The following is a 26,538-nucleotide window of genomic DNA, read 5'->3' as shown; positions in this document are numbered from 1 at the left end:
GTGAGTCAGAGACAGGAGGCTTAGCTGAAATTCTCACTCTCGAATAGAGCAGAGAGCTGAGATGTCCAGACGTGAGGAAAACCACGAAGGATACATAGCCTTCCCTCACAGAAGGAACGCTGGGCAAGCAGGGACAAGGCAGGCAGCAAAACATCAAAATCGAACAAACTCGCATTAGTATTCTCAGAGAAATAAGGGCAGCTGTTACACCAGAGAACAAGAACAGGATACTATAAAAAAGAAATTTTCAAAAGTAAAACAAAAGTTTTTAGAAATTAAAAATATGGTCAAAATAAATTCACTAGAAAGAGTCAAAGCAAAAAGTCAAATCTCTCAGGAAGTAGAATGAAAAAAGACAGGGAGATGGACAATAGAGAAGAAAAGATTTTAAAAATTAGAGGATTATTCTAGAAGATGCAGCTTCTTGGTCAGCTCAGGCCGCCCTAACAAACACCACAGGCTGATGGCTTAAACAACCGACACTTATCTCTCGTGGTCCTGGAGGCTGGCAAGGCCAAGATCAAGGCACTGGCACATCTGTGTTTGGTGAGGGCCTGCTTCCTGGTTTGCAGACAGCTGTCTTCTTGTGTCCTCATGTGGCAGAGAGAGATCATCTCTTGTGTCTCTTTTGTAAGGGCACTAATCCCGTTCATGAGGGCTCTACTCTCAGGAACTAACCACCTCCCAAAGGCCCCGCCTCCTGGTACCATCACATTGGGGACCAGATGTCAACAGACAAATTTGGGTGGAAGAGGACCTAATTTTCAGTCCATAGCATCCAACATCTGAATAATAGGAGTTCCAGAGTGTGAGAACAGGGAAAAAGAAGGAATGGGAGATTATCTGAGAAATGCTGTAAGGAAATTTTCCAGAAGGCTGTTAGTCTCTAGATTGAAACAGAGTTCATCAGTTGTCCACTGTGAGTTAGTGAGTGAATAAATAAATAGAGCAGAACACACCATGGCACATCATTATGAAAAGGAAATTTGAGCATACCGTGTAAGGAGAAGATGACAAAAGGTTCCAGAGAGTTTAAACTGGATACATTCAAAATACTCAGAAATGAGTATGGTGTATTGTTTTCAATAGCAACACTGCTAGAAGGTATTGGAGCATACTTCCAAAATCTAGAATTCTGCACTCACTCAAATTATCAATTAAATATAGGAGTAGAATAAAGACATTTTTAGGTATGCAAATTGTCCAAAAATTTAGTTCCCTGTTTCTCAGTAAGCTACTGGAGGGTGTATGTATGCCACCAATACCAGGTATTCATCGAAAAAGAGGAAGACAGGATTTAGGAAACTTAGACTCCAACATGGAACGTCCAGAAAAATTGGCAAAAGCTGTTTCCAAGAGAAGAATTTTTCAGTGAGCATAGACGGCATCTAGTCCAGATTGGAGTAGGAGGGCGGAGGGCTCCAGGAGGAGTGGGTCCCAGAGGGGGAAGGCAGGGTGGGGAAGGTTAAAAAGAAGAAGGAGCAAACGGACTCCTTACCCAGTGTGTCTGAATGCATTGGGAGCACCTTTGTAATTCTCTGATAGTTTGGGGGTGAATTAGTGGTAGGAATATGGAAAGCAGAGCAAATATAAAACAAGGTAATCACTTCTGCTTCTAGTAGTGATGAACCTGGTAATTGGGACCACTTCTCCCACTGAGGATAACTGTTAACAGAAAACCCAGGTTGTAAATAAAACACATATGCTTGAAGGCATCAGGAAGTTAACTAGGTAATGACGAATAGCTAGGCCAGGATCCTGGAGGTGACGGAGGCCTAGGGAGGTTAGCCCATCGTCTGTCGCTGGATTGTCAGTTCTGGAGGGAGATGAGTGGCACTTTTTGACAGTCTTTTCAGATCAGAGGACAGAGGTGGGAATCCAGGGCTTGCCGAGGTGGGGGAGTTGTCCTGGTGAACTTCCCTCACTTTTGATTGGGACCCTGCAGGGTGGCACTCTTAAAGGAGAAGTCACCTGGCTGCCAGGAGGTCCTCTCAGGGACCACACTCAGCTCCACATTATTTCAGTTCCTGAGATCAGATTAAGGTGACTCTAGGTCATTGCCCCCAGGACGCCAGGCAGAAGCAAACATAAATGTTCTCTGGAGGAATATCACATCATCTTAGGACTTAAACTGTTTCTACAGTTTTCAAATACAGTGGCTGATATATGGTGAAAAATAACCAGGCAACAGAGAGCTGTGACCATAACAAGAGCAGACCCACAGCAGCTCCAAATATTAGAGCTCTCAGACACAGACATTAAAATAACCATGCCTTCTGTGGTCATGGAGATGAAAGACACAACGGAAAATGTTGGCAGGGAACTAGAAACTAAACAAAACGCAAGTGGGCATTCTAGAACTGAAAAATACAATTTCTGAAATGAGGGATTCACTGGATGGGCTTAATAGCAAGTTAGATACATCAAAAGAAAGAATTAGAGACTTGGGATATAGGAGAGAAGAAAATATCCAGAAAGACGCATGAAGACACAAAAAAGATGAAAACAAAGAAAAGGGGATGAACAACATTGGGGATAAAGTGACAAGATCTATCGTATATGTGGCTCGAGTCTCAGAGGGAGAGGAGAGAGAGGATGGGTCAGACATGACATCCCCAGAGAGAATGGCTAGTAACTTCCCCGAAGCAACAAAAGACATCAAGCCAGAGATTCAAGAAGCTGTAAAAACCCCAAGCAAGAAAAACAAAAAGAAACCTATGCATAGTCATATCATAATATTGCTAAAAAATCAAGAACAAAGGGAAAATCTTAAAATCAGCCAGAGGAAGGAAAAAAAGAGAAACAAAAATGGAAGCTGGAGGTCTTGGCCTGTGTTTTAAAGTTCTGAAAGGAAAGAACTGCCAATGTGGACTCTAAGCCCAGTGAAATGTGTTTGGAGGAGGAAGGTAAGAGGCTCCAAACAAGCAGAGCTGAGAACACTGATCACCAGTAGAACTTCCCTATAGGAAAGAGGGAACGGGTGTTTGTCAGGCAGAGCAAAAGCAGCCACAGATGAAAGGTCAAAAATATAGGAGGGCATGAATTTAAAAAAAGGTGAGTAGGTAAATGAGTATTGACTATATAAAACAATAAACTGATGTCTTATGGTGTGCGCGGGGAAGTGTGTACCTTTAAAACACAATACAATAGCGTGTAAGGAAGAGGATAAGTGGAGTTAGTGTTCTAAGTTTCTTGCATTATCTGGGAAAATGGTAAGAATATCAATTCCTGTTGGACTTTAAGTCAAGGATGCTTATTGTATCTAGGGTGGTCACTGAAAGAAGAGTAGAAGAGTGTATGACATCCAAGTTAATAGAGTGGAAAGAAAGTAATGAAAAATAATCTAAAAGAAAGAAGAAACAAATAGACAAATAGAAAATACTTGATATTTTAGTAGTAGGAACTCAAATATGTCAGAATTACATTAAATGAAAAAGGACTCTACAGGCCAATTAAAGGCAAAAGATTGTCAGATTAGCAAAAACAAAACCAAACCAGCTGGGCTGGAAGTGGCGTAGAAGGGACAGGAGAGGGAGAAAGAACCGTGTCTCCAGTCAGTGACAGTCGCACTAAAGGGAGCAGGGACCATGAGAAGTCTCTAAGTGCCGCCTGAGCTCGCCTGCTCCCCGCCCCAAGAGAAGACATGCCCCCTGCTGTCAGGAGTCAGGTAGCCGTCAAAGGTGGGTCTGGGCTGGGGCTGGGTGGCAGCTGGTTAGTTTCCAGTTTCAGTCCTCTCAGGGTGAGGTCTGTCCTGTGTCTGTTCCAGGCCACTCCCTCTATAGGATTTGGGGATCTAATTACTGCCATCTTAGCATCTAGGAGAGCAAGGCCTCACACCTTGTCTTTCTTCTTCAAGACTGTTTTGTCTGTTCGTGGCCTTTTGAGTTTCCGTTGAAATCTCAGAATTGGCTGAAGTGCCCCGGCTGAGTGAAGAATGCTCCCCTGTTTGGCTGTGTGTGCTCTGAGCTGTGTTGTTTGTCTTCCAGCTTTTCGGAAGAGCTGGTAGATGAAGCTCTGGGGGCTGTGGCTGCTGAACTTCAGGACATGTGTGAAGACTACGCAGAAGCCGTGTTCACCTCCGAATTCTTAGAGGCTGCTGCATAGAGGCTCTCCGAGGCGAGGCCCCTCCTGTCACACTGGAGAAGGGACGGCACCACTTTCATTTGAGCCCACGGGAAATCTATCCTCAGCTGTCTGTCCAGGCCCAGGAGGTGCTGCCCACGGACAGGAAGGAAATGCCAGTGATGTCATCCTCACTTTGCATTTTCTCATTGTCATAGCGATGGTTCTGGTAGTTTATGATGGAATGTGTTATATTTATCAGTGCCTAGGAAACGTGAATAGATTATGATAATATAATATTTTCTGAATGTATGATTTTCCTACTGAAATATTATGTTCATTCCACTGGCTCAGTTTGGTGATGAGAATGTTTTAAAAGGTAATAAATCAGTATATTTGACATAGGAATTCCAGTTGCTATTGAACCTGTAGGTGGCATCAGTTACCCTCTGGTCCTGTCACCTCGCTCATGTTTCTATCTTTTGCAGTTTCCTATCAGGACAGCTGTCCCTCCTGGTTACAGATTTGTGTAGGGCACAGAGTTGGGTTCTGCTGCCAAACCCTTCCTCTGTTGCAGCTTATTAAAGATAGGAACCCACCAGTTTTCAGTGCACAGCAATAAACACATTTCCCTAATGCTCGATTCCTAGGTGGTATATCACATTTTTAGTTCCTCAGAGTCTTTTATTGCTGTGAGTTGACATATTCTGATATACAAAACTTTCTCTGAATTCTGAGGAGGTTTGAGGACACCAGGAGAGGACCAGCCTCTCTAGTGCCTGCTTGAAGGTCCAGAGGTCATTTGCATCTCTGAGGAGGTCAGAAGGTTCTGCGTTTCCTACCACAGAGGAACCTTGTGTGGAGGAGGGAGTGGATCTGGATGGTGTGAGACGGGGTCTCCCCAGAGAAAGGAAGAAAGTTAAGAACCATAATAGCTTGGTCCTCAAATGACTTATAAGGCATATTTTATCAAGAGAAAAGCCTGTGTTTTCAGAAACTCTGAATTGGGAAAAAGAGAACGAGTGTGCGTAAAAATAAGGCCACTGCCTGGAAGAAGTTTCCATCAGTTTTTGCCTGAGGCTTGGTGAAGGAAATGTGAAGAACCGAGTGGCGGGAGACGCACCCCATGGAATAATGTGAATCTTTTTATAACACGACAGTGTTGTCCTCGGGGATTTTTCTCTGAAGTATAAGTATTTCAGGTGATAATTTAAGCTGCTTGATCACACTTATTTGTGCAAAATTGGTTTTTATTTAATGTTAATGTTTTCCTGCTTAATTTTATATAACCTCAGAATTAAAGACTTGAAGGGAAATTAAAGGTCTTTAATTTGAGGAATTGCGTGTGTACACTTGAATTGATAGGAGCGTCTGTCGTTGATAGCTTAAAGTAATTTGTGTGGCAGTTTTTACTGTGCTGATTTTTAAAATAAATTCAGTATTTTAAAGTATGTACAGGTCTGTTTGAAATAATTTTCACCTCCATTTTTTTCCCACAGGCAGAGTGAAATGTGGTTTATAGACTGAAATGTGATTTACCACGGAGAATACTTTGATTAGTGCATCATTTGCCACCTGTTCCCCCAGAAAGACAGAGATGATAATGCAGCTGACGTTCACTGGGCATATAGCGTGGGTCAGGCCTGCTCTCAGTGCTTCCCATCTGTTCATTTATTCAGTGCTCGTGTCATCTGTATGAGGTGGATACCATTATGATTCCCATTTTATAGGTGTATACAATGAGGCACAGAAAGGGGAGGTAATTTGATCCAAACAGCCCGTATTCAGCAATGCCATGGTCATGGGTTCACTTATTCCTGTAAGGATAATTGTCACAATTTCTCGAGTTTACTCAAGTACATTCTCCTGCCGCTTTTTGTTCCCGCTCTGCGCGTCCTAGGTGCTGTCCGGAGCTGTCCCTCTCCTCAGCACTTCCTGTCCCCCGAAGGGTCAAGTCTGGGCTCCTTTGCTTAGTTTCAGGGTCTTTCCAGTCTCTCCTGCTCCTCCCCACAGACGGGGCCTCCTGTCTCTGACTCACATGGGTGAGGTTGCACCTGCCTCAGTGCCCCAGGTCTGCTTTATGGCCCTGGCCCTCGTGAACCTCTGTGGCCAGAGCATTTTCCAAAGATGCAAAAATAAACCTCAGGAATTAAGAACTTTCACTTGAAAGTGGAAGTTGAATCCTTAAAACATGAATTTTCCTGTTTGTAGTCTTGCAACCATCCCACACCTCTAGGATGTCTGTTCGTGAACAAAGGCTGATTGTGTTCAGGTCCTTCTCTAATCTCCTTCAGTTTTCTCATGACCTCGTCTCATATTATTTTCAGAAACGGAAACACATGGGTGTAGTATTTCTGTGTCACATAGGCTGTCCCAGTTTGCAGAGATGCTGCACTTTGTAAGCACTCCCACTGGGCTCTGTCTGGCTTTGCAGCCCCCGCCATAGGGGTCTTTACCTGTTCACGTACTTGCCTCTAGTCGGCTTAGCTCCTTAAGGGCAAGGCCTCTGCCTGGCGTGTAAGTGGTGCTCAGTAAATTCTTTGGAAGGCACACTTTTTCTTGGGGTCGGTTTTGTACAAAGGGGTCTATCACATCTCTGTCCACAACAATCTGTGTTAACCTTTTGCGACCTGATAGAGGCAGGATGCCGCCTAGGAGGAACTGCGGATACCCTTTCCGAGACACTGATGCACTCGGACTGTTGAGAACGGGCCTGCCTCCTAAATGCGTGCGCCTCGCAGCCTCGCGCTTCTCCGGGCCCTCCGAGTGCCTTGGTCAGCGCACTGCAGAGTGGGCGTGTGGGCTGGCAGGGCTGCGGTGGCCCTGGACTTGAGAAGAAGGCAGAGAAAAGTGAATGGGGGGCCGCAGAAAGGACTCTGTCTCCGTGCTGTGGTCCCTTCTCCCTCTGCCTATTGGTGCTGGGGACCGGAGGAGAGACGGTGATGAGAGTCTTTCTACCTCCCGGCCCTTCCTCAGCTAACGGGTCCCGCTTCCCTGAAGGTAGGGGAGAGTGGTCGGGGGGAGCTGGCGGGTGGAGGAATGAACTGCTGCACTCTGCGCCCGTGGGCCTGGGAGGCAGGAGGAAGGTCTGAGGGAAGCCCCCAGGGCCGACAGGAAAGGAAGGGGCTGGCCAGGTGGTGTAGTGGTTAGGTTCACGCCTCTGCTTTGGTGGCCCGGGGTTTACAGGTTTGGATCCTGGGCATGGACCTAGCATCGCTTGTCAAGCCATGCTGTGGCAGCGTCCCACATAAAGTAGAGGAAGATTGGCACAGGTGTTAGTTCAGCGACGATCTTCCTCAAGCAAAAAAAAAGAGGGGAAGACTGGCAACAGATGTTGGCTCAGGGCTAATCTTCCTCACAGAGAAAAAAAAGAAAGTTTCCAGTTTTCTCTGTGGCAAGCGTAGGTTTCCTTAACTTGTGTGTCTCCAAGAAGAACTCTCTGTTTTTGCAGCTTGTGAGAGCGATGAGAATGCCCTGCAGAATGTGAACCAGGGGTGTCTGCGTCACCATGTAGCCATCGTCACCACAAAGTACCCTTAGGAAGGGCCAGCTGGCGAGAGCTCCTGATTCTTCGGGCTCTTGAAAAGCGACAGAGAGGCAGTGACACGTCCATGTTTCTTCCTGAATATTGGCCTTCTCCCTTCAGCCGTCTGTTGGTTCAAGAGCAGAGATCTCGGATCCGTTTCTTCACTGGCGTTTTTCTCAGTCGGTTGAGCCCAATAACATGGGCTGGGTTGGAAGGACTTCACCAGACGTCCTGAGTGCTTCTCATCAGTCCCCGGTGAGGGCCCCAGGAATTCCCGCACTGGGGCCGGGGCCAGCTGTTGGGCCCCAGTGAACTAGTCAGCTGATCCGTCAGGTCCCGTCCGTTCGTCAGGGTGACAGGGCCATCGTCTCAGCCTGGAGTGCGTGGCTCCGAGAGCCAGACTGTGGATTGGTCCTGCAGTCAGGCCTCCCCCTCCCACCGTGGCTCCAATACTCGGTCCCTGGCCTGCCAGCCTGCCCAGGACCCTGTTCCTGTAACCCTGGGCCCTGCTCTACTCTGACCAGCCTTTGCAGGGTCTGATGTGTGGCTTCTGACCCTCAGTCTGGGGTGGGGAACCCCGAGACTACACCTGCCCTTCTGGATGGACCCCCTGTATCTGCTGTTCTTCCTAGAATCCCCGTAGCTATTTCCATGTTCCATCTTCCCAGTAACTTTCATCACTTTTTCTTGAACCAAACCTGCTGCCTCTCACCATTTTTTCTGGCTGACTTTCCGTCCCGCCAACTGGACGTTTTCCTGTGGCCTGCAGCTGAGTCTGCCGCCTCAGCGCCCCAGCGGGTATGTCCAGAGGAGAGACTCTGCCATCTCCTGTTGCCATGGAGTAAGTACGACGCACCTTCCACCCGTCTCTGAGCCCTGGCTCTCCACGGGGTCTGCATAGAGGCTGCTCCCGTCCCATTCCTCTCTGGATCCAGGAGGAGCCATTCGTCTCTCCTTGCTTCCAATGTCTCCTCCTGACCACTGCTGTACCTGGTGGCAAGGGGGCTCTTCCTCTCGCAAGTCCAAGCCACGTGCACATGCATCCCCTTTCTCTGGGGTGGTGTCCTTCACTCCCCTAGACACCCCTGGGTCTTAGAGTCTTCTCCCTCTCTCTACCCATTCCAGTGCCTTAAAATCCTGTGTAGAGAACCTGAAGAAGCCTTCCCGGGGGTTTCTGGAGCACCCTTCCAAGGCTGCCCAGCTCCTCCTCCTCTGCGGCCTGACCACAAGTCCACCTCCGGGAGCTGACCCTCGCTCAGACGCGGCGTGCTCCGCTCTGAAAGCTCTCCTCCAGCCTTGCTCCCCGGCCTCTAGGGGCCCTTGGCTCTCACCGCAGCCCTCCCTCTGCCCCTACCCCCTCTGGGGATCTCTTCTTATGGCTTTTCTCCCCGCCCTCCCCCACCTAGCCCTCCTCGTTGCCTCCCTGCCCAGACCTGGCCGTGCATGTGCTTCCCTTCTGCTCCTTCTGCTCCCCTTGGCTCCCTCGAATCTCCCACCCGCACATCGTTCCTCTGTCTTCACTTCGGTCTCCATGAGGGCAGCCTCAGACCTCCCCCTCGCGGGCGGCCGAGCCCTGCTTGTGCCGAGAAGCCCACTGCACCTCCCTGCCACCCCAAGTCTGTCTGTCTCCGTCCACGCCTGGCAACTTGCTTGGCAATGGGAGAATTCCAGGGAGCCTTCTGCTCTCAACACTTGACCTGGGAAGCCCCCAGTGGACACTGATTCCTCGGGAGCACACAGGAGGCTAGAGTCAGGAGTGCCGGGGAGAGGCAGCTGGCCGCCAGAACCCACCTTCCTTTCCAGCCCCGGAAGACCTCCTGGGAGAGGCCACTCTCGGGGGCCAGGCTCGGGAGGGGAGGTGGCTCTCCTTCACACCCATCGCCCAGCACACCGTTCGTGGAGAGTTACTCAGAGGCCGGGAGAAGATAGGCGAACACTGTGGGCTTAACACCATGCCCCATCTAGTCAGCACTTCACAGCCCACGAGATGCCATTCAGTCTGGTCACGGAACCACCCTGCTTTGTGGACCAGCAGTCACTTGGTGGTTAGGAATGTGAATCATGAGTTAAGATCCCGTGTGACCTCTGTGCCTCAGTTTCCCAACCTGTGAAGTGGGGGTGAGAGTAGCACTCACACAGGGTTATTGTGCAGATTAAGGAAATAACCATGCAAACACCTAGCACAGCAGCTGGCAGAGAGCAAGCGCTCAATGAATGTTCCTATTGGGTTTATCTCCGAGAACCTTAGAGGAGGGGCCGCGTGGACCTGGTTCTGAAGCGCTTTCCTTGCCTCATCCTTCCTGTTATGTGCTTTCCTGCTGACAATCCTGTGTCTCTCCTCGCCTTCCCTTTCAAACCAAATGCTTGGCGGTGCTTTTCCTAGCCATGCCTTTGGCAGTCCGGAGCAACGGAAACACACTTGGCTCCCCGCTCCACCTGGTCTCCTGGGCCACCTCAGAGAGATGTCCCTTTTGGCCATGGGACTAACTGCACTGTGGACAGTGCTCCTGCAAGCTTCTTGTGGGGCTTCCAGTGCCCCCAGAATTTTCTGAACGCCTCTACGGGCCAGGCAGACGAAGTATGAATGGCCCATTTTACAGATGAAGAAATTGAGGCCCACAGACATTAAGACACTTGCTCAGGGTTGTGCAGACACACAGTGACAGAACCCAAACTAGGTCTGCATCTTTTGACTTCAAGCCTTGTATCCTTTCCATTCTGTGACACAATTTTGTCTCTCTCTCAAGTAGATGATTCTTAGATGGTCTAGAAAATCTTAGCAGATGTCAGTTGTAAGTGCAGTCTCCATTTGTAAGTATTTGCTGTGGTCCTGCTCTGTGCCAGGCGTTGTGCTTAGTTCTGGGCACACAAAGACGACCGAGATGTGTTTCCTGCCTTCCTAACAGAGCTGCACAGAGCTGAGCAGCTGCCTGTTCCCACCCACTCACCGTCCGCCTCCCACATCCCTGCACTCCCGCTGGCCCGGGCCCTGCCCAGAACCCAGCTTGCAGTGACAGTGATAACCCACTGCTTGTGTGCCGACCACATACGTGCTTTATTTACACGATCTCATTTGATTCTCACACTAGCACTGAAATAGAGATTATTAACCCATTTTACAGATGAAACTGAAGCCAAGTGAGGGGGAGGTTTTCCCAACTAGAAAGTGGTTGTCACCAGGTCTGACTACAAATTCTGGCTCTTCCCAGTGTCCCTTACTGCCCCTCTGTGGGCCCTGGCATCCCAGAACCTCTACCAGGGCTGGGGCTCAGCTCCGGAGGCACAAGTCAGACCACAGCTACACACTGCGCTGTGGGCCCACCTGCAGCCTCACGTCCTGTGCCAGGGGCACATGCCCAATTGGACATGCTGGTACCAGCCTTGCCCCGATGGTTCCTGGGCTTGCTGTGCCCACTGAGCAGTGTTCTGCAGATGGTCTCTTGCCACATCTACACCATCCTCAGTGGCAAAGCCAGCATCCCCTGCCCTCCAGGCAGTTTCCTCCTCTGCCGCTCCCCGTGTGGTGGCACATGGCACCAGCAGCCCCAGCCTGACATTTCCCCACTCAGCAACCACAGCAGAAGGAAGCCCCTCATTCCCCAGAGTGCCAGCGATGCCCCTACGTGACTGCTCATTGCCCCTGATTGGCCCAACCTGGGTACCAAGCAAGCCCGACCTATTCGCTGTGCTCTCGTGGGTCAGATCAGAGTCACATGCCCACCCCTGGAAAAGGGATTTGCAGCATCTCAACTGCATGGACTGAACGTGGATAGGGGGCGGCTTCCCAGAGGAGAACGGAGGCCCTGTTACCTGAAGCAGAGGGAAAGGATGCCTGGCAGGCAAAACCTGCAGGCGCGCTCCACAAATGAGAGCATGTCTTCCTGAGACTAGGGAATGAGACAGATTTCAACTGGCGTTGGCATTCATTTAATGTTCACTCCATGCTACCGAAATGCAGAGATAGTTAAGGCACAGACCCTTGCAAGGCAGAATGAAGGGTAAGGTGAAATAGGAAATGAGCGGTTGTACCTGGAGTGACTCATTTTTACTGAGTGAGGGTTGCAATTTTGGCGGTCTTCATGGAAGAGGTGGCATTTGAATTGGACCTGAGTGCGTTTGAGGCCTTGAAGAGTGGCCTCGGCTGCTCATGACTCCTCCCAACAAAGAATTTTTGTCCGGCTTCAAGAAGATGCCCTTGAACGGGAATAAGCAGTTCCCTCAGCACGTCCTCCCTCCCTTCCCTTGAAAGCGTGATTTGCCCCAGATTGCTCTTGCTCAAGCTTCCTAATCTTTATTCTGTTTCTAAATGGGGTAGTCTACTGGGAGCCCCAGACCCCTGCCAAGCGCTCCATCTGTATTTAATCAATCCCTTCTCTGAAATCCAATCTGTCATAAATTCCGGCCTCACGATAAATGCGCCCTGAGGTCTGCAGGGAGGGGCGTTCATAGTGAATGAGAACTAGAATCGCTGCCCAAACTGTTGAATTGAGCACAGTGGGAATCGGGGGGAGGCACCTGCGAGAGGGGCGGACAGTGGAGCCAGGGCAGCCGCTGTGCGGGGGGCGGTGGGGCCCCACACGCCCTGGGCCTGAGCCTGCGCCCTCGGCAAGCCAGGCATTGTCCTCGGCCTGGCTTCCTCGCCTTCATTAGCTCTTGGTAATGGATTTTATATCTGCTCAGTGTGACGGAGGAGTCTTGGCAATCCTGGAAGACCTGCAGGATCTCCTCCCAGCCCTCCAGTGTGAAGCCAGCAGCTTCGTCAGCCACGTAGGTGGCTCTCCAGCCAACGTTTACTTTAGTGTCAAAAAGAAATCCCAGGCATGTCTGAAACAGATGTGGGCCCACTGTGCACTGGGGGTCTTCCCAGGGACAGCCTAGGCCGGCCTGGGGGCGTGGGCCTTTCTGTTGGGGTTGGTCCTGTCCTTGCCTCTGGAGGGAAGCCAGCCTGGCAGGCCTGCCCCTCGTTCCATGCTGGGGCCTGAGACCCGCATGTAGAGCCTGCGCAGCCCTGTGACCTGGGGCGTGTGTGACAGAAGGCCGCATGGCTGTGGGAGGGGACAGGGATGCTGGCTTGGCTCTGCCAAAGCTTTTAATTAACTCAGATAATTGTTCACAGCTTTAGACGTGAACAAGCCCCAGATTCCCCACACTGACGTCGGGGCCTGCTTCCCATCTGCACAGAGGGATGGACTGAAATAGGAGTTCCTGCTATTTTAAAGGGTCAAGATCCCTTTAAAAATCTGGAAAAAGCTTCGACTCTTTCCCCAGAAAACACACACACACGTGTACACACATATATACACACACGCACACACGCACACTTGCAGTTTCACGTCCAGTTTCAGGGGCTCACAACCCCTAGTTCCAGGCGGGCCTGGACGCCAAAATAAGGCACTCTGCCCTGAGTGACCCTGGGCCGGCCCCTCCCCTGCAGCACCCCTGAGGTTGTCTATGGACAGAGCAGTGTCCCCACCACCTGGCATTTCCAGTCTCTTACTCCGAGGTGGACAAAGGAGGAGTTCTCACCCTTTTTTGCAGCTGAGAACCGAAGCCCAGGGCAGGGCCGATCTCACAGGAAGTCCGGAGTGAGTCTGACTCTGGACCCAGCCTCTTCTCCTCCCCAGCCTGGAGCCCGTTGCCTCCATCCCTGCTTCCTCCTAGCTTTTTAGGTCATGCTCCCTTTTGACAAGTGAAAAAACCTCATTTCCCCCACCTCCGAAATATCGAATAACACACTGTGGGGAGGGGAGTGGGAGTCTGTCTCCCGACGTGGGGTCACCGTATCGTAGGCCAACAAGGGTTTTGTTAAGTTTTACTTTCTCTGGCTTGAAATATAATTTGAACTCTGAAAATCATAGTTGTTCTTATGTCCCAAATATGAAATATCATAATGTTGAAACGTTTAAAACCATACAGCCTGCAGCAGCCCCACCTAAAAAGCACTGTGGGAGGGCTGACAGCCTCTTCATATATTTGCGTGGTCCACCTAGCCCCTTCCAGAAGTTTCCTGCAGAGGATGCACAAGGACCCTCAGGCACGGAGTGCCAAGCACAGATGACTCTAGGAAGTGCCTCGCTCACACACCCCTAAACAGCAGACTTTCCTGGAGGTTTCTGGAAACTTTACCTTTGGCAAGGCTTCAGGAGTGAGCCTGGGGGGATTCTGGGACGTGTGAGATGACACAGCCCGCAATGTCTAAGTAATTTGGAATTCACGATGCAGGCCTCCTGGCGATCCTCCAGCCCTCAGAAGTACGGGACACTCCCAGTGCCCTTGGAAGACAGTCGTGTGGATGCAGGAGCCCACCTCCTGCGGTACGATTCTCAGAGGCCCTTGCCCACCCCTGGGAGCCGGGGCGTGTCACATGTCCCATGCTTGGCCAGACAGGCCTGGCTTGAATGGATGGTGCGAAGATAAGTTTCCTTTAGAGCCCATTCCCGTGGTGGAGAGAGTGGCCATCAGGCCAGAGTCGTTCCAGGACAAGCTGGCGTTCGTGCTTTATGGTTCTTGGCCTTCTCGAGCTGCCTCAGTGCCTGTCTGCTCTCCAATCCTGTCCTTGCAGCCTCCTTTGAGTCTCTGGGGCCCTGGTAGCCTGCCAATAAATTCCCTTTGTGTTTAAGAGAACCCGAGTCTGTGCCGGTGACAGTAGTAAGCGTCTGTGTTGCATGCATGCTGTCCAGACCTGGTATGACTTCTGCCTGTGCGCCAACAACATTTCGCTGCTTCTCCTGGCAGCGAGGGAGGGCTAGGGGTCAAGGAGAGAGTAGAAGGGACTCCTTGCCACAAGCCAGTGACCATTGCTCCCGTCACCTCCAGGAAGGGTGTGAGGAGAGAGCCCTGAACTGGGAGCCTGGAGATCGTCTGCCCCCAGTGCCCTGTTTTTGACTCTGCAGCACCTGGGGTCCAGCTTCCCCATCTATAAGGTGAGGTGCTGGATCTGCTGAGCTGTGGTTGGATCTGGTGAGTGGGGTCTGGACAGCCACTGAGTTCAAGATCCCCTTCTAACTGTTAGACTTCCTCCCGGGCATAGAGGAAGCCCCCTGCCCTCGCCCACTAAGGCTTCACTCCCCAGGCACTCTGAACCTCAAAGCAAAGAGCAGTGTCTTGCCCCCTGCCCAGTGGGTCCCAGTCCATCACATTCTCTAGCGCTAAACGCCCCTCACACCTCTCCCTCCCTCCCACATTTCACGCCTGAAAGTCAAGGCTTCCCCTGAATACAGCACTTCCCTTTTAGTCCTTGCCTTCCTGCCTTCAGAAATGGATTTACATAAAATGACCAGAGGGGATTTCTAGAACTGCCTCTTTATTCACTCCAGCCCTTCTGCGCGGGGATGTTTCCTTGATAGACTGCAATCCTTCAGCCAGTAATTTAATTGGCACCTGCCCGGTGAAACGTCTCCCACTGCGGTTCCCCGGAGCTGCTAGGAAGGGGATGTTTCTGTCTTCATGAAAGACGGCGCCGCCTGGAGTCCCCAGAGTGTCCTTTCGCTCCGCGAGTAATCTAGTATATCTTTAATAAGTGGAGTCAATTCACTTTCAAAACCCTTGTAAAACTCAGCCTTTTAGTCATTCTGACCAGAAGCATTCAAATTCCAATATGAGTAGATAGCCTGAGCATGAGATCTGCCCAGGGATGTGGGGTTGACAGCCTGGGAGGAGGGAGGGAGGCACTGAGCCCGGGAGGCCTCTGCCAGACTCTGCTGACTCAGCTCCTCCGCCTGCTGTGAGCGGAGCAGCACCTGCATGGCGGGCTTCGGGAAGCGGACCTGCAAAGGCTCCGGGAGACTCGCGTGTCTGGTGTAGACGAGGAAGCTGGAGACAGGGTGGGGCAGTGAACTGTTCAAGGCTGTGCCCGGAGTGGGTGGCAGAGCCTCAGCTGCTTGCTGTCCCATGTCTTGTTTTTGTCTATTTGTTTTTTTGTCTTCTTCCCTCTACTGGTTAAGGTGGGATCGTGGACATCAGAGGGCTTGAGTTGGAATACTTGCTCCACCACTTATTAGCTGTGTGAGCTAAAGAAAGCTGACCTCTCTGAGTCTCAGTTTCCTTATCTGTAAAACGGGACTAGTCATAACAACGCCTCCCTCTTTATGTTGCTATAAGACTTAAGGAGGTAACACAGGAAAAGCAGTTCAAACACTCCCGGGCACCTAGTCATCACTCAGCAAATATTTATTCGTGTCATCGTCATTGTGGTGGTGGTTCTCACTATTGCACTGTTGTCACAGTAGGAGGGAACAGAGCAGACAGGACAAAGGGCTTCCTTCCCAGCTGGCCTAATAGGGCTGAAGGTTTCAGCCAATTCTGGAGGCGGGACTGTGGACAGAATGACGCTTTCTTAGGGGTTCCCTCCTCCCAGTGACTCTGGTTTGGCATTTATTCAGCAGCTGCGGGGCCCTGAGCAGTGTGGGGTCCTCTCTGGGACATCAGGAGTAATTCACCCTGAGATCTGTATCAACAAGTGCGGATTCTGTCTCCACAGCGTGGAGCAGTGGGGGCAGGCCTGTAGCCGGAGCTGTCGGCACTCACGGGCGACCGGGCTGCCAAGGTTTACTTCTGGTACAGGAGCCAGACCGACACCTCCTTGCCCATCACCTCCTGGGGAGGTGTGTGGTGGGCAACCCCATGCTCAGATGTGGAGGAAAGAGATGACCTTTGTATCACAGACCGAGGTTCTGGGTCAGCAAGGCTGCAGTGGCCCCGCTGGATCCTGGGAAGACTGCTAGAGCCCCAGGAGGGGCGGCAGAGTGTTCGGAGCCTGCAGAGCCCCAGGCTGGACGCCACAACACTCCGGTTCTAAATCAGGGCAAGTCACTTCGCTGCTCTGGGCCTGGGTCTCACCCTCTCTCAAACGCAGGGATTGGCAGAACACCCTTCTCGAGAGCACCTTGGTGATGTGGTCTTCAGGAAAATGTGCATGCTCCCGGCGGCCCCACGATCCCAATGCTGGGTGTCCCAGAGAGTCTCTCAGGGGACGTCTGCCGCAGCATTTGTAGCAGTGACGAACTACGAAGCCTAAGTGACCATTAAGAGGGGATTAAGGAAAAAAAAAAAGGTAAGGTGTTTTCACACTATAAAGTATTATGCAGCAGTCAAAAGGAACGAACCACATCACAGATGTCAATGTGGATAGATCTCAAAAACAATATTAAGTGGAAAAATAAGAAGCAGAACATGCTAGCCACAAAGTGCCATTACGTAATGTTTTAAATGCATCCATGTAGGTATGTCATGTCCGTGCATACATATAGAGGAGAAATCTTTTGACGGTAGATTGGAAAAACACACATTTGGAGGAGAGGAATGGAATGGGGTATGAGGACAGAGGAGACCAAAAACAAAGACTGTGCCAGGACTGATGGAAGACACCCAGACCTGGGGGGTAGGATGGGAACACCGACCCTATTATATACTATTGTGTGCATCTCAGGTTAAACGAAATAAACAAAGATGCTTTGGGTCTGGATGGTTCCCTCAGGACCTTCCAACACTGCCATCCAGTGTTTCCGTGGTGCTTGGCCAGCATGGCCAGAGCTGGACACTCACTGGTGTCCGGAGCAAAGACCGTGCAGAGTCGGGGAGCCTCAGAGGAACGCGGTACCTGAGGCAAGCTGTACCAGAGCCCCAGCAGGTGTGGATGGTCTATGAGGTGCGATCAAGTCGCCATCTATCACATAATCTATTTGCATAATCTGACTGTCATTTCCTGCCCTTGTCGATACTGTCGCATGAGTCATGAGGAACCACAGGTGATATTTTTCCCCATTGATCCATGGCTTCTTTACCATCTTATCAGCTACAACTGTGTTTGGTTTATTGAGTTCTGGAATCTGTCATAAATAAATAAATAAACATTGTGTCCGGGGCCAGGATGGGGGCGCAAGTGGCCGAGGTCAGAGCATCTGCATTTGCTTGTTCCGGCTCCCGGTGCCCAAGGGTGTTGGCAGGAGTGCAGTCGCGAAGGGCCGTTCCTGCAGCCGTTTTCTAGATTTTCACCCAGTTCCTAATTTGTGTTGGGTCTAAGTATAACTTGAAGACTGGGCTTGCTTGGGGCCAATCTCAACAGTCCTGACCTCAAACAAACACTGCACACAGCTCCATCTGCAAAAGCTGAAGGAGGGAGTGAATCGTTGTGACATTTCCATGGGCAGTGGAGGAGGGGCCACTAGCAATTACCCAGCAGAGCTTATTGGGCAGCCTCTTAAACAGCTTGTTCCCCATGGTTCCCCTCCTTAGAGCAGCTGCTACTTCTCTCTTGTCTCCATCCAACCACTCCTCTTCTTGAAAAACCTACCCCTCAGCCTCTCCAGACCGTTTCTCCAAAATCCCATCTACCCGCACGCCCTACTCAGGGGGACAGAGTGAGCTACACAGCGATCGATGGAATGAAATCCAGACTGGAGCCTCAGTCTGTCTCAGCACTCAAGTAAAACTCTGACCAGGTCCCGTCCAACAGGGTCTGCAAGATGTCCCCAGACATCTTTTGAAAATGCTGCAGACACACACTTGTGAACTTGTCTAGGTTTTGCAGCCCATCCTTGTGAGCAGAGAGTAGGAATACATTCTCAGTGGAGGGAGAACACTCGACTTGGTCTACTGGGTGGGTGTCTGTCCCGGCTGGGGGTCCTTACACTCATGGGGCTCACCTAAGGGTCATTTGCTGATCGTAAGGGAATCTTCCTGCCTCCGCAGGAGACCACAAATGAGACCCTTGGCGAGCCAGTGCCTCCTATATTTACAGCATTTGCTGTGAGGGTGAGGCTGTGGTTGTCAGCGCAACCGCTGAGAGTGGGCCCTCGCCAGAGGGCAGGGGGACAGGCAGCGCCCTCCCCTTCTTGGGGTCGAAGGTAGAAGCACAGACTAGCCAAGCCACAGCTGCCAGTAAGGAGAAGAGCAAGCAGTGCTGAATGGTGGGCAGAACTGGGGGCAGCCGGGGGCAGGAAGGCGATGGCGAGAACAAACCAGCCACTCTCGGAGCTATTCTGGAAGGCTCCAAAGGACAGCATCTGTTTCTGGGGCTGCTTTGTGATTGGAGGCGGTCCCCGTGGCAGTGGACAACAACCAAGGGATTTTAAGTGTGGGAACCAGTGAGGAGGGCGCCAAGAAGGGTGTAGAGCCGGCCAGGAGACACTGTAGGGAGAGAAGGCGTTTCCAAGGGTTCTGGTGAGAGACAGCAGTGTGACACTGGGCACAATGGGCAGTTGGACTTCTCTGTCATGGGCGCCTTTGCTGAAGGGCTTGAGCTGGCCCACGTCCTGCCCAGGCCTCCTTCCACTGGCGTCCATCAGCAGTGGACAGGGATAAGTCGCTTGACCAGCTCGTTGTCCTGATCCTGACTCCCATGCTGTTCACAAAGCCACCATCAGAGCTGGGCAGCAGCCGTGCCAGGCCCAGCAGGCACAGCAATACAGAACTCCACCAGTCGCAGCCTTGTCCAAAAAGGAAATGAGAGTAGCCTGGCATGACTGCCTTTGCATGGGGCCATGTTGGCTCCTAGTACTGTCACTTACCTTTCCAAGTGCTTGGACACCACCTGTCCAGGATCAATAGCAGGCCTCGGGTCCCTGGTGGTGAGGAGTTGTCCCAGCCAGCTCCCTCTGCCTCCCTGCCTGGAGCCCTCCCATCTGACCACATCTGTGCACACACCCTCCCGGGAACATGCAGCACTGGCCTCTGCACGTTTTTTCCAGTTCTCTGGGCTGTAGTCCTTGGCTGGGCTGGGAGCAGCTGGCCGCTCTGGAGGCAGAAGCAGAACAGACTGTGGTCAGAGAAAAGGGCCTGGGCAGCTGGGCCCAGAGGAAGGGTTTGGTCTGGAACCCTGACACCATTACTGTCGTCACGGAGCTGGGAGGCCGGCTCCTGCTCCTCTCTCCCGCAGGCAGCGAGGTCAGTGTCTCTAAATTACTAGTTATTCCTTTCTTCAATTAAGGACGGTTCTTCTGACACAGGAAGTTAACTCCCACCAGTTAATCTAATGGCCTTGAGTCCTGATGTGTTTGCTCTTTGTGAAGGCAGGGCCGGAACTTCCTTGGCGGCTGGCAACAGCCAGCGCATTCAGGAGCTGCCCCCGGGGGGCCCGGGCCCTACACCGGCTGTGGGACTCCAGAGCCACGCTCCAGGGCTGGACTTCAGATGGGGGCTGGGGCCGCGGGGAAGGCTGAAAGGGGGAAGCCATGCTCGAGCCCGGTGTCGGTTCTCCTGTGGCAGGTCCCGCCAACTCTGACCCATTGTCTTCCCGTCTGAGAAATGGGGGCAGGGCCGGTGCGGGGGGAGGGAGGTCTGGTAGATGATTTCTGCAGCTCCCATCAACTTGGCACGTCCCTTAACTGCCCCCCCACCCCCTCCCAAGTGTTTGTGGTGACTGGACTGCGTGATGCGGAGGGGTCTCAGCGCCCACCTCAGGGAGCACCTCCCCTGAGCAGGATGTGTTTATCTGTGTGTGTATGTGAACGCACGTGGACACACACACATGCGTGTGTGCGTGGTGGTGCCAGGAAATAGCAGGGCCCGTGCTAGACTGTGGTCACTGTTGCCACTGTGAGCCAAGGGCCCGGGATGGTGCTCAGGCCCAGGTGTGTCCCCTCTGAGGCGGGTTTCTTGTTCCTTTGTGACCACGCACACCCACAGACCAGGTGGCCAAACCTGGACACTATCCAGGCGGTCAGGCCTCTGTGCCCCACCTGCAGGGCAGGGTGAGAACCGTCAGGCATGACCCCAGAGCACAGGCCTGAACTCTAATCCTGCGTGGTCACGAGCACGGAACTGTCTCAGCCGCTGTTCCCTCATGTGTAGACTGGGGATAACACAATCCACTTCTGAGGGTCCTTGAGGGTTAAATGACATGGTTTCTGTCCCATAACTAGTCATTGCTGTTCCTTCCCCGGCACCCCCTGGTAGTGGGCAAGGGCTGCAGGGGTCCTCACGCTCTCTCAGCTGGTGACACATGGGGAACAGCGTCGGCCTCACCACCTCCGAGCTTCTGAGATTCTGTCTTCTGGAGTCAGTGCTGCTGTCTGGTTCCACGATCCAGAGCTCTTACGACTGAGGCGTTCCCTGGGGTGCAGACTTTCAGTGCTAAAACCAGGACAGTCTCTGGCAAACTAGGATGGTTGTTCCCCCTAGGTGAAGCCACACGAGGGAATCTGGACAGAGGGCCCTGGGAAGCCTTGGTTTTGTTGGGTGAGGCATCAGAAGGACCCATAGGTGGGTCCTACGAGATGCAGATTTCAGTTCAAATGAGGGAAAACATTCTCATGGACAGCACCATCCAAAGATGGAAGAACTCATGCTTGAGGTAGTGAGCTCCCTGTCCTTGGGTGTAATCAACTGGGAGCTAAAGGGTCCCTTGGTGGAGATCCTGTGGATGGAGTCAAAGCCCCAGAGGCGGTGCTGGACTAAATGCCCCTGAGGTCCTTGTGTGCCCAGTTTTCATAGAGGGGCTAATGGGACCTGGAGTCAGGACCATAGCTAGTCCAAGGGTGGACCTTTTCCCTGGAAGGTGGGAGTGGCACAGGGTGGGTGGGGCCTGGCTGCAGACTGTAACTGTCTTTAGCCCTTACCAATCTGCAGAGAAGGCAGAGGGCATCTTCCCAGGGGAGGGCTTGGTGGGAGCTGAAAAGTCATCTGAGGAGCAGCGACCCCTCCCGCTCCCAGCAGCAGGGCTTCAGGCAGCTGGCCTTGGGGTGTTGGGAGCTGCCCAAGGCTGGTCGGACATCTGTTGGGCCCGCAGACCTGGCCCAGCCCTGAACTATGGAGGGGACGGCTCTCCCCTGGGGCCGCCTCCCACCTGGGCACCATCCAAACAACTGGCCAGCTCCCACCCTCTGTTGGGGCTGGACTGTGGGGATCCCTGGCTGCCACCAGGCAGAAGCCACAACCCAAATCTCCTGGCCTTCCCCAGGCCTGTGCACCAGAATGTCTCCCTCCCAGGTTTGGGCAGTGGAGGGGGTTACTGCTCACACCTGGGCTGCTGGCCTCCCCAAACTCTGCTCTGGTCTGGACTCTCCAGTGGGATTTGCATGTGTTTTACATTGTTCCTTTAGAGTTAAAGGCACAGAAACCCCTTCCCCTCTGAGGCTAGGGCAGACCCTAGAAATGATCCAGAACTCTTGGCGTGGGGGCTGATGGAGGGGTCTGCTCTTGTCTCTGATCCCTGGAGCCACCTCCCTCGTGGCTTCGTGGGAGCCTCCCTGATCCCTCCTTCCTTCCTCTCTCCTCGTCCCTGCTGGCTCCGTCACTCTGCCGGTGCCAGGCTCGGGGTCTCCAGTCCCCTCGGAATTTCTATCCCCAAATTTGTCTCTCTCCCCGTGGGCGTTTCGGCCCCAGGGGCGTCTCTCTCTAGCGCGGTGTCGCCGTGTCTCTGCGCCCCTGACTCCAGTCCGCGTGCCCATCTCCGTCTGGACCGCAGCGTCTCCGTGTCTCTCGCGCGCTCTCTGCTCCGCGCCCGTCCGGCTCTCGGTCGCCGTCGCCCCTCGGCCGCCGCCCCCCGCGCGCTGCGGTGGCCGCGCGGGCCGGAGCGGAGCGGGCTGGAGCGCGGCGGCCGCGGGCCGGCGGGGGCGGCGTCGGGCGCCTTCCTCCGCCAGGCCCTCCCCGGCGGCGCGGGGGGCGGCGCGGCCGCAGCTCGGCGCCTTTAAGGCAGCGGGAGGGAGCGGCGAGGCGCGGCGGCTGCGGTGGCGGCGGCCGAGGCGAGCGGGGCGGGGGCGCGGCGCGGCGCTCGGAGTCCGCTCGGGCCGGAGGCGGCGCGGCGGCCGCGGCCGGGCCGGGAGCCGCGAGGAGCGGGCAGCGCAGCCGAGCCCGCCGCCCGGGACATGGCCCAGGCGGGCCGTGCAGGTGAGGGCGGGCGCCGCGGGGCAGGGCCGCTGGTCGGGAGCGGGGCCCGCGCGGCTCGGGGAGGGGCGGCCGGCCCAGGTGCGCCCCTCGCGCAGGTGGGCGGAGGTCCGGGAGGGCGGGAGCGCGCGGCTGCGAGGCCCGAGCCCCGCGCGGGGAGAGGGGGCTCCGCGCGCCCCGCGTCCTTCCTGCGCCCCCGGTCACCTCGTGGCACACCGCGTCCCCCTCGCCACGGCCCCGCCGGGTAGGGCCAGGTCTGCGGCGCCCCCGTCCAGTCCGGCTGCGGGAGCTATGAGCACCCTCCGGAGGCCCCGGGCACACCCGGGCACGGGGACCGAAGGGGCTGTCCCGCGGCCGCCGCTCCATCCCACGCCCCCCAACGCAAACCAGGACGCGCCCCCTTGTCCTGCCGCTCGCTCTATCCAGGACGCGACAATCCCCCGCCCCTAGCTCCGTCAGGAGACCCAGATTTCTTCTCGGGAAGGAGGGGCGCCCCGCGCCGCGCCCGCTAGCGAGCCGTCCCGCCCCCTCCCCCTACCCCCGACCCTGGGAGGCAGAGCCTCGGTGCCGAGGTCTGAAGGTGGGGCCTCTTCTGGGGTCCTGGGGGCTCTGCCCTCCCGCGATCAGGCAGTGTAGCCCGTGGTGTGAGGGAGTGGGCGTCAGTCGTTCGTTCATTCATTCAGCCAGACGTTCATTCACCAGCCTCTGCTCTGGGCCAGGCCCTGGGCTGGGACTGGGGATCCGGAGAGGGCCAGACTCTGCCCCTGATTGCACCCTCTGGGCCCGATAGTGCCTGGGGAGGCCCCGGTTGAGGAAAGCCCACAGGGCCGGCCATGCGGTGGTGGCAGCAAGCCTGGTCTCAGCAGGGCTGGCTTTGTGAGGCTGGCGGGTGTAAATCGACCACAAACTCACACCCAGCCTGTGACGTTGGCAGGTGCTATGCCATCCCCTGGGACTCGGCATTGGCCTGGCGTGAACCCTATGCCTCCACCTAGAAGTGATGACGGTGATGGAATGAGTGTGAATTCACCCATACACACACTTGGTGTGATTACCATTGGGCTGTGTGTAAACCCACTGTGACCCACAAAGGCTGCCCCGGATCCTGGGCTGGGTCCCAACCCCCAGTACGTGCTCTGGGCGTAGGATTTGGGTACCCGAGAATGTACTGCCATTCTGTCCCAGAGGAGGAGTCCTGTTGGGGTGGGGCTGGTTGTGTGTGAGACACAGCGAGTGTGGAACATTCCTAAACACCCCCTTTCTCACCTCCCTCCCTCTTCACCTCTGGAGAGGGCACCTGGAGGGAGATGACACCAGTGAGGCTGGGAAAGGCTGCCTCCGTCCTCCCTGCCCCGGGCCTTACCCATCCCCACTCCTCCCAAAGGGCACATGGCAGGGTGTGTGTCCTGCCTACCGCCCAGCTCTGTGTGTGCATGTGTGTGCGTGTGCGGGCACACCCCGTGCTGGATCACCTGCCAGGGCACTGTCATCCTAATAGCAGCAAACAGTTGCGGCTTGTTCTGTGTACCAGGCAACGTGCTAAGCACTTGACTACACAGTGCTCCTGGGAGGGAGGAGGGTTACTCTCCCCGCTTTGAAAGCTCTGAAAACAGGCGCTGGGAGACACAGCTCCCTCCAGGCAGCTCACAGGGTCTGGGCAGAGCCTGGACACAGGGCTGGCTCTGTTGGACTCCAAGAACTCTAAGTGATGGATTTTCTCCCTCGCTACCCGGATAGGTCACCCCCTCCCGAATGGGGGTGCGGTCCCAGCTCCTCTGCCTTGGCCTGTGGGTCCTTTGGTCCCTGGGCCAGTTATCCATGGGAATTTACTCCACCAGTGGAAAAACTGCCCTGCTCTGAGCACCAGTGCCTTGCGCTGGTCCAGCATTTTGTCTTTCCTGCTGTGACTTCCTGCTCAGCCCGGTCCCTCAGGGCAGCGCAGACTCCCCTCATCTGAGGATCGAACAGCCCAACTCCTCTCTCCCGTACTCAGCTGCCACCCCGCAGAGCCTTTTGGGACTGACCAGCAAGATGGGGTTCCTTGTCCTTTCTCAGCTCTTCCAGGCTCCTTGGCATCTTGTAAGTGTCCCTTCTCTTCTTTTGGCTCCTGAGCCTGCTGAACTGAAAACAGCATGCAGTTGTGTGGGCCTGGGGGTCACATCCCCCCGTGGGCAAAGCCTGTGGAGAATAGATTGGGGGACTTTAGGACAGAGGGCGTCCTTCGAGATCAGGAGCCCGAGTCCCTCTCTTTACACCTGGAGAAACTGAGGCCAAAGGAGGGGATGTGACACAGAGAGGGGTGGCTATTCAGGATGGTCTACCTCGGATGGGCAGACTGATGGTCAGAAATGACCAGATCTTCACTCTGGGAACTGACCCTAGAACCAAGGGGGGCTGAAGGCTAGGGGTGGGGGCTGTGGGATCCTGGCCTGTGAGTGAGGGGTCTGCTCTGTGACCAGAGAGGTGTTCCCTCTAAAAACCGGCCAAGAGACCACCTACTGAAGGAAGAGATAGGGGTTTGGGCCCCAGGGCCACCATGGTGCATGACTCCAGGGTCATCACACTGTGGTCTTGTAAATGGCTTCCCTGGACTTGTGCAGTGCACAGCCTGAGCAGCCAGCCATGGCTGTGTCAACCGTGTCAGACAGGAGCTGAAGGGAGACAGTGAAAGGACTTTCACATTGCCAGGTACAGAAGTAAATGTGATCAGGTCCCAGAAAGGATTGGATAAATCGCAGAGGGTGGATCCCAAATGGGTTACTCCCAGTTCCCAGTCTCTGGGGAGAGTTCAGTCACATAGACCAGGATCATTAGGGTGCCCCACATCCAGTCTTGAGAGGAAAGGCAGGGAAGGAAAGCCCTTGGTCTTGCCCTGAGGGAGCTCTTCGTCTGGTGGGCAGCGGAGGAGGGAGACGTACCTGTGGATGAACGCCAGCTGTGGGGGGGGGGGGGGGCCCTGGGTGGGACAGCATCCGTGAGCTCCATTGAGGAAACGATAATTTACAATAGAGAACTCCGGTGGGCTGGCCCCCAGTGCAGTGCAGACAGAGAAGAGGCCAGTGGTGGCTTGAAATAGTGAAGGCTGGATTTCTCTGGGAGACGGGCCTTAAAGGCTGGCAGAATGTGGACAGGAGGGTGGCAGGGGGCAGCCTTCCAGGTGAGGGTCACAGCTTGAACAGAGGCAGAGGTTGGAATGGGAGAGACGTAAGTGTGGAGGGACCGCAGTAGTGGGGCTAGGGCGCGGGGGCAGGAGGTGCCCAAGGGTAGAGGAATCCGCCTGGCTGGGGTGGAGGGTTCCTGGAGGAGCGGAAAGCTGAAAGGGAGTCTGGAGAGATGGAAGACAGAGCAACACTGCACGATCGATGGGGGTGTTTCGACAGGTCCCTCTGGCTGCTCCGGGAGGGCTCCTGGGAGGGTGGAGGGGGCCCGCCTGGCAGAGCTGTCTGTGTTGGGAGGGGTTTGTTCTGGCTCATGCCAGGGCACCGCCCCTCCTGTTCTCCCTCGTAGCCCTCCCTCTGCACCCCAGAGGTGTCTGCAGCCTGGGGCCGAGCGAGTGGGAGGCCCCCGGCGGGGCAGGAACACTGGGAGCAGTCAAGAGGGTCTTGAGACCTCTCAGGCTGGGGCAGGACCATCTGGAGAGGCCGGGCTGGGGCCCCAGGGCTGGGCCTTCCAGGCTGGAGGAACCAGTTTATTTGCTTCCAGGTGTGGCCTCTGCTCTGAGGGGAGGAGCCGTGGGGCTGGTGTGGCTCAAATCCAGTGATTTGAGTCAGTAAAATACAGATCCACTCCACATACTCACGTTCAAAGCCCTGGTCCACAAGAGGATACTGAGGCCTGGGGAGGAGCAGCTCTTTGCCCAAGGCCGCAGAGCAAGGTGGTGGTAGAGGTGGGCCTAGAACCTGCATTTCCTGAGTCTCAGTTCAGACCTTGCTCTGCTGAGTCAGCTGCCCTGTCACCATCCCAAAGCCAGACCTTCGCCTGGGCCCCCTGCTCCCCGGCTCCCAGGGTCAGGGAGCAGTGGCTGGATCTCCCAGAGGAGGGGCTGTTGGGAGGTTGGGACGGGGACCAGTGCTGGGACCCTCAGGACTTTGGGGAGGCACCGGAGGATTCGGGGCACGACTCTGAGG

The 26,538-nt window shown here is 54.3% G+C and overlaps 2 protein-coding genes across 10 annotated transcripts in view; both read left to right on the top strand.

Moving 5' to 3' along the window:
* The window catches only part of KIAA0753 (KIAA0753 ortholog), a 55,060-nt gene extending 49,547 nt beyond the window's left edge, over window positions 1-5,513 (top strand). For all 7 annotated transcript variants that reach the window (XM_070482519.1, XM_070482521.1, XM_070482520.1 and 4 more), the window contains one exon: window positions 3,987-5,513. In XM_070482519.1, coding sequence (XP_070338620.1) covers window positions 3,987-4,104 — 118 coding nt within the window. In that variant the 3' untranslated portion in view covers window positions 4,105-5,513. The remainder of the gene's footprint in view (window positions 1-3,986) is intronic.
* A 16,710-nt stretch (window positions 5,514-22,223) lies between these two features.
* PITPNM3 (PITPNM family member 3) overlaps window positions 22,224-26,538 on the top strand; it is a 91,942-nt gene continuing 87,627 nt past the window's right edge. The window contains exon 1 of one of the 3 annotated variants that reach the window (XM_070482516.1): window positions 22,224-22,414. Coding sequence is in view for 1 of the 3 variants with exons in the window: in XM_044744928.2 (XP_044600863.1) it covers window positions 22,393-22,414 (22 nt within the window). In the remaining 2 variants the exon portion in view is untranslated. The remainder of the gene's footprint in view (window positions 22,415-26,538) is intronic. The other 2 variants (XM_070482515.1, XM_044744928.2) reach the window with 2 other exon arrangements.

This window comes from Equus asinus, chromosome 13 (genome assembly GCF_041296235.1).
Source record: "Equus asinus isolate D_3611 breed Donkey chromosome 13, EquAss-T2T_v2, whole genome shotgun sequence".
Lineage (NCBI taxonomy): Eukaryota > Metazoa > Chordata > Mammalia > Perissodactyla > Equidae > Equus > Equus asinus.
Note: the sequence above shows the minus strand (reverse complement) of the source record. Positions and strands in the feature narration are given on the sequence as shown.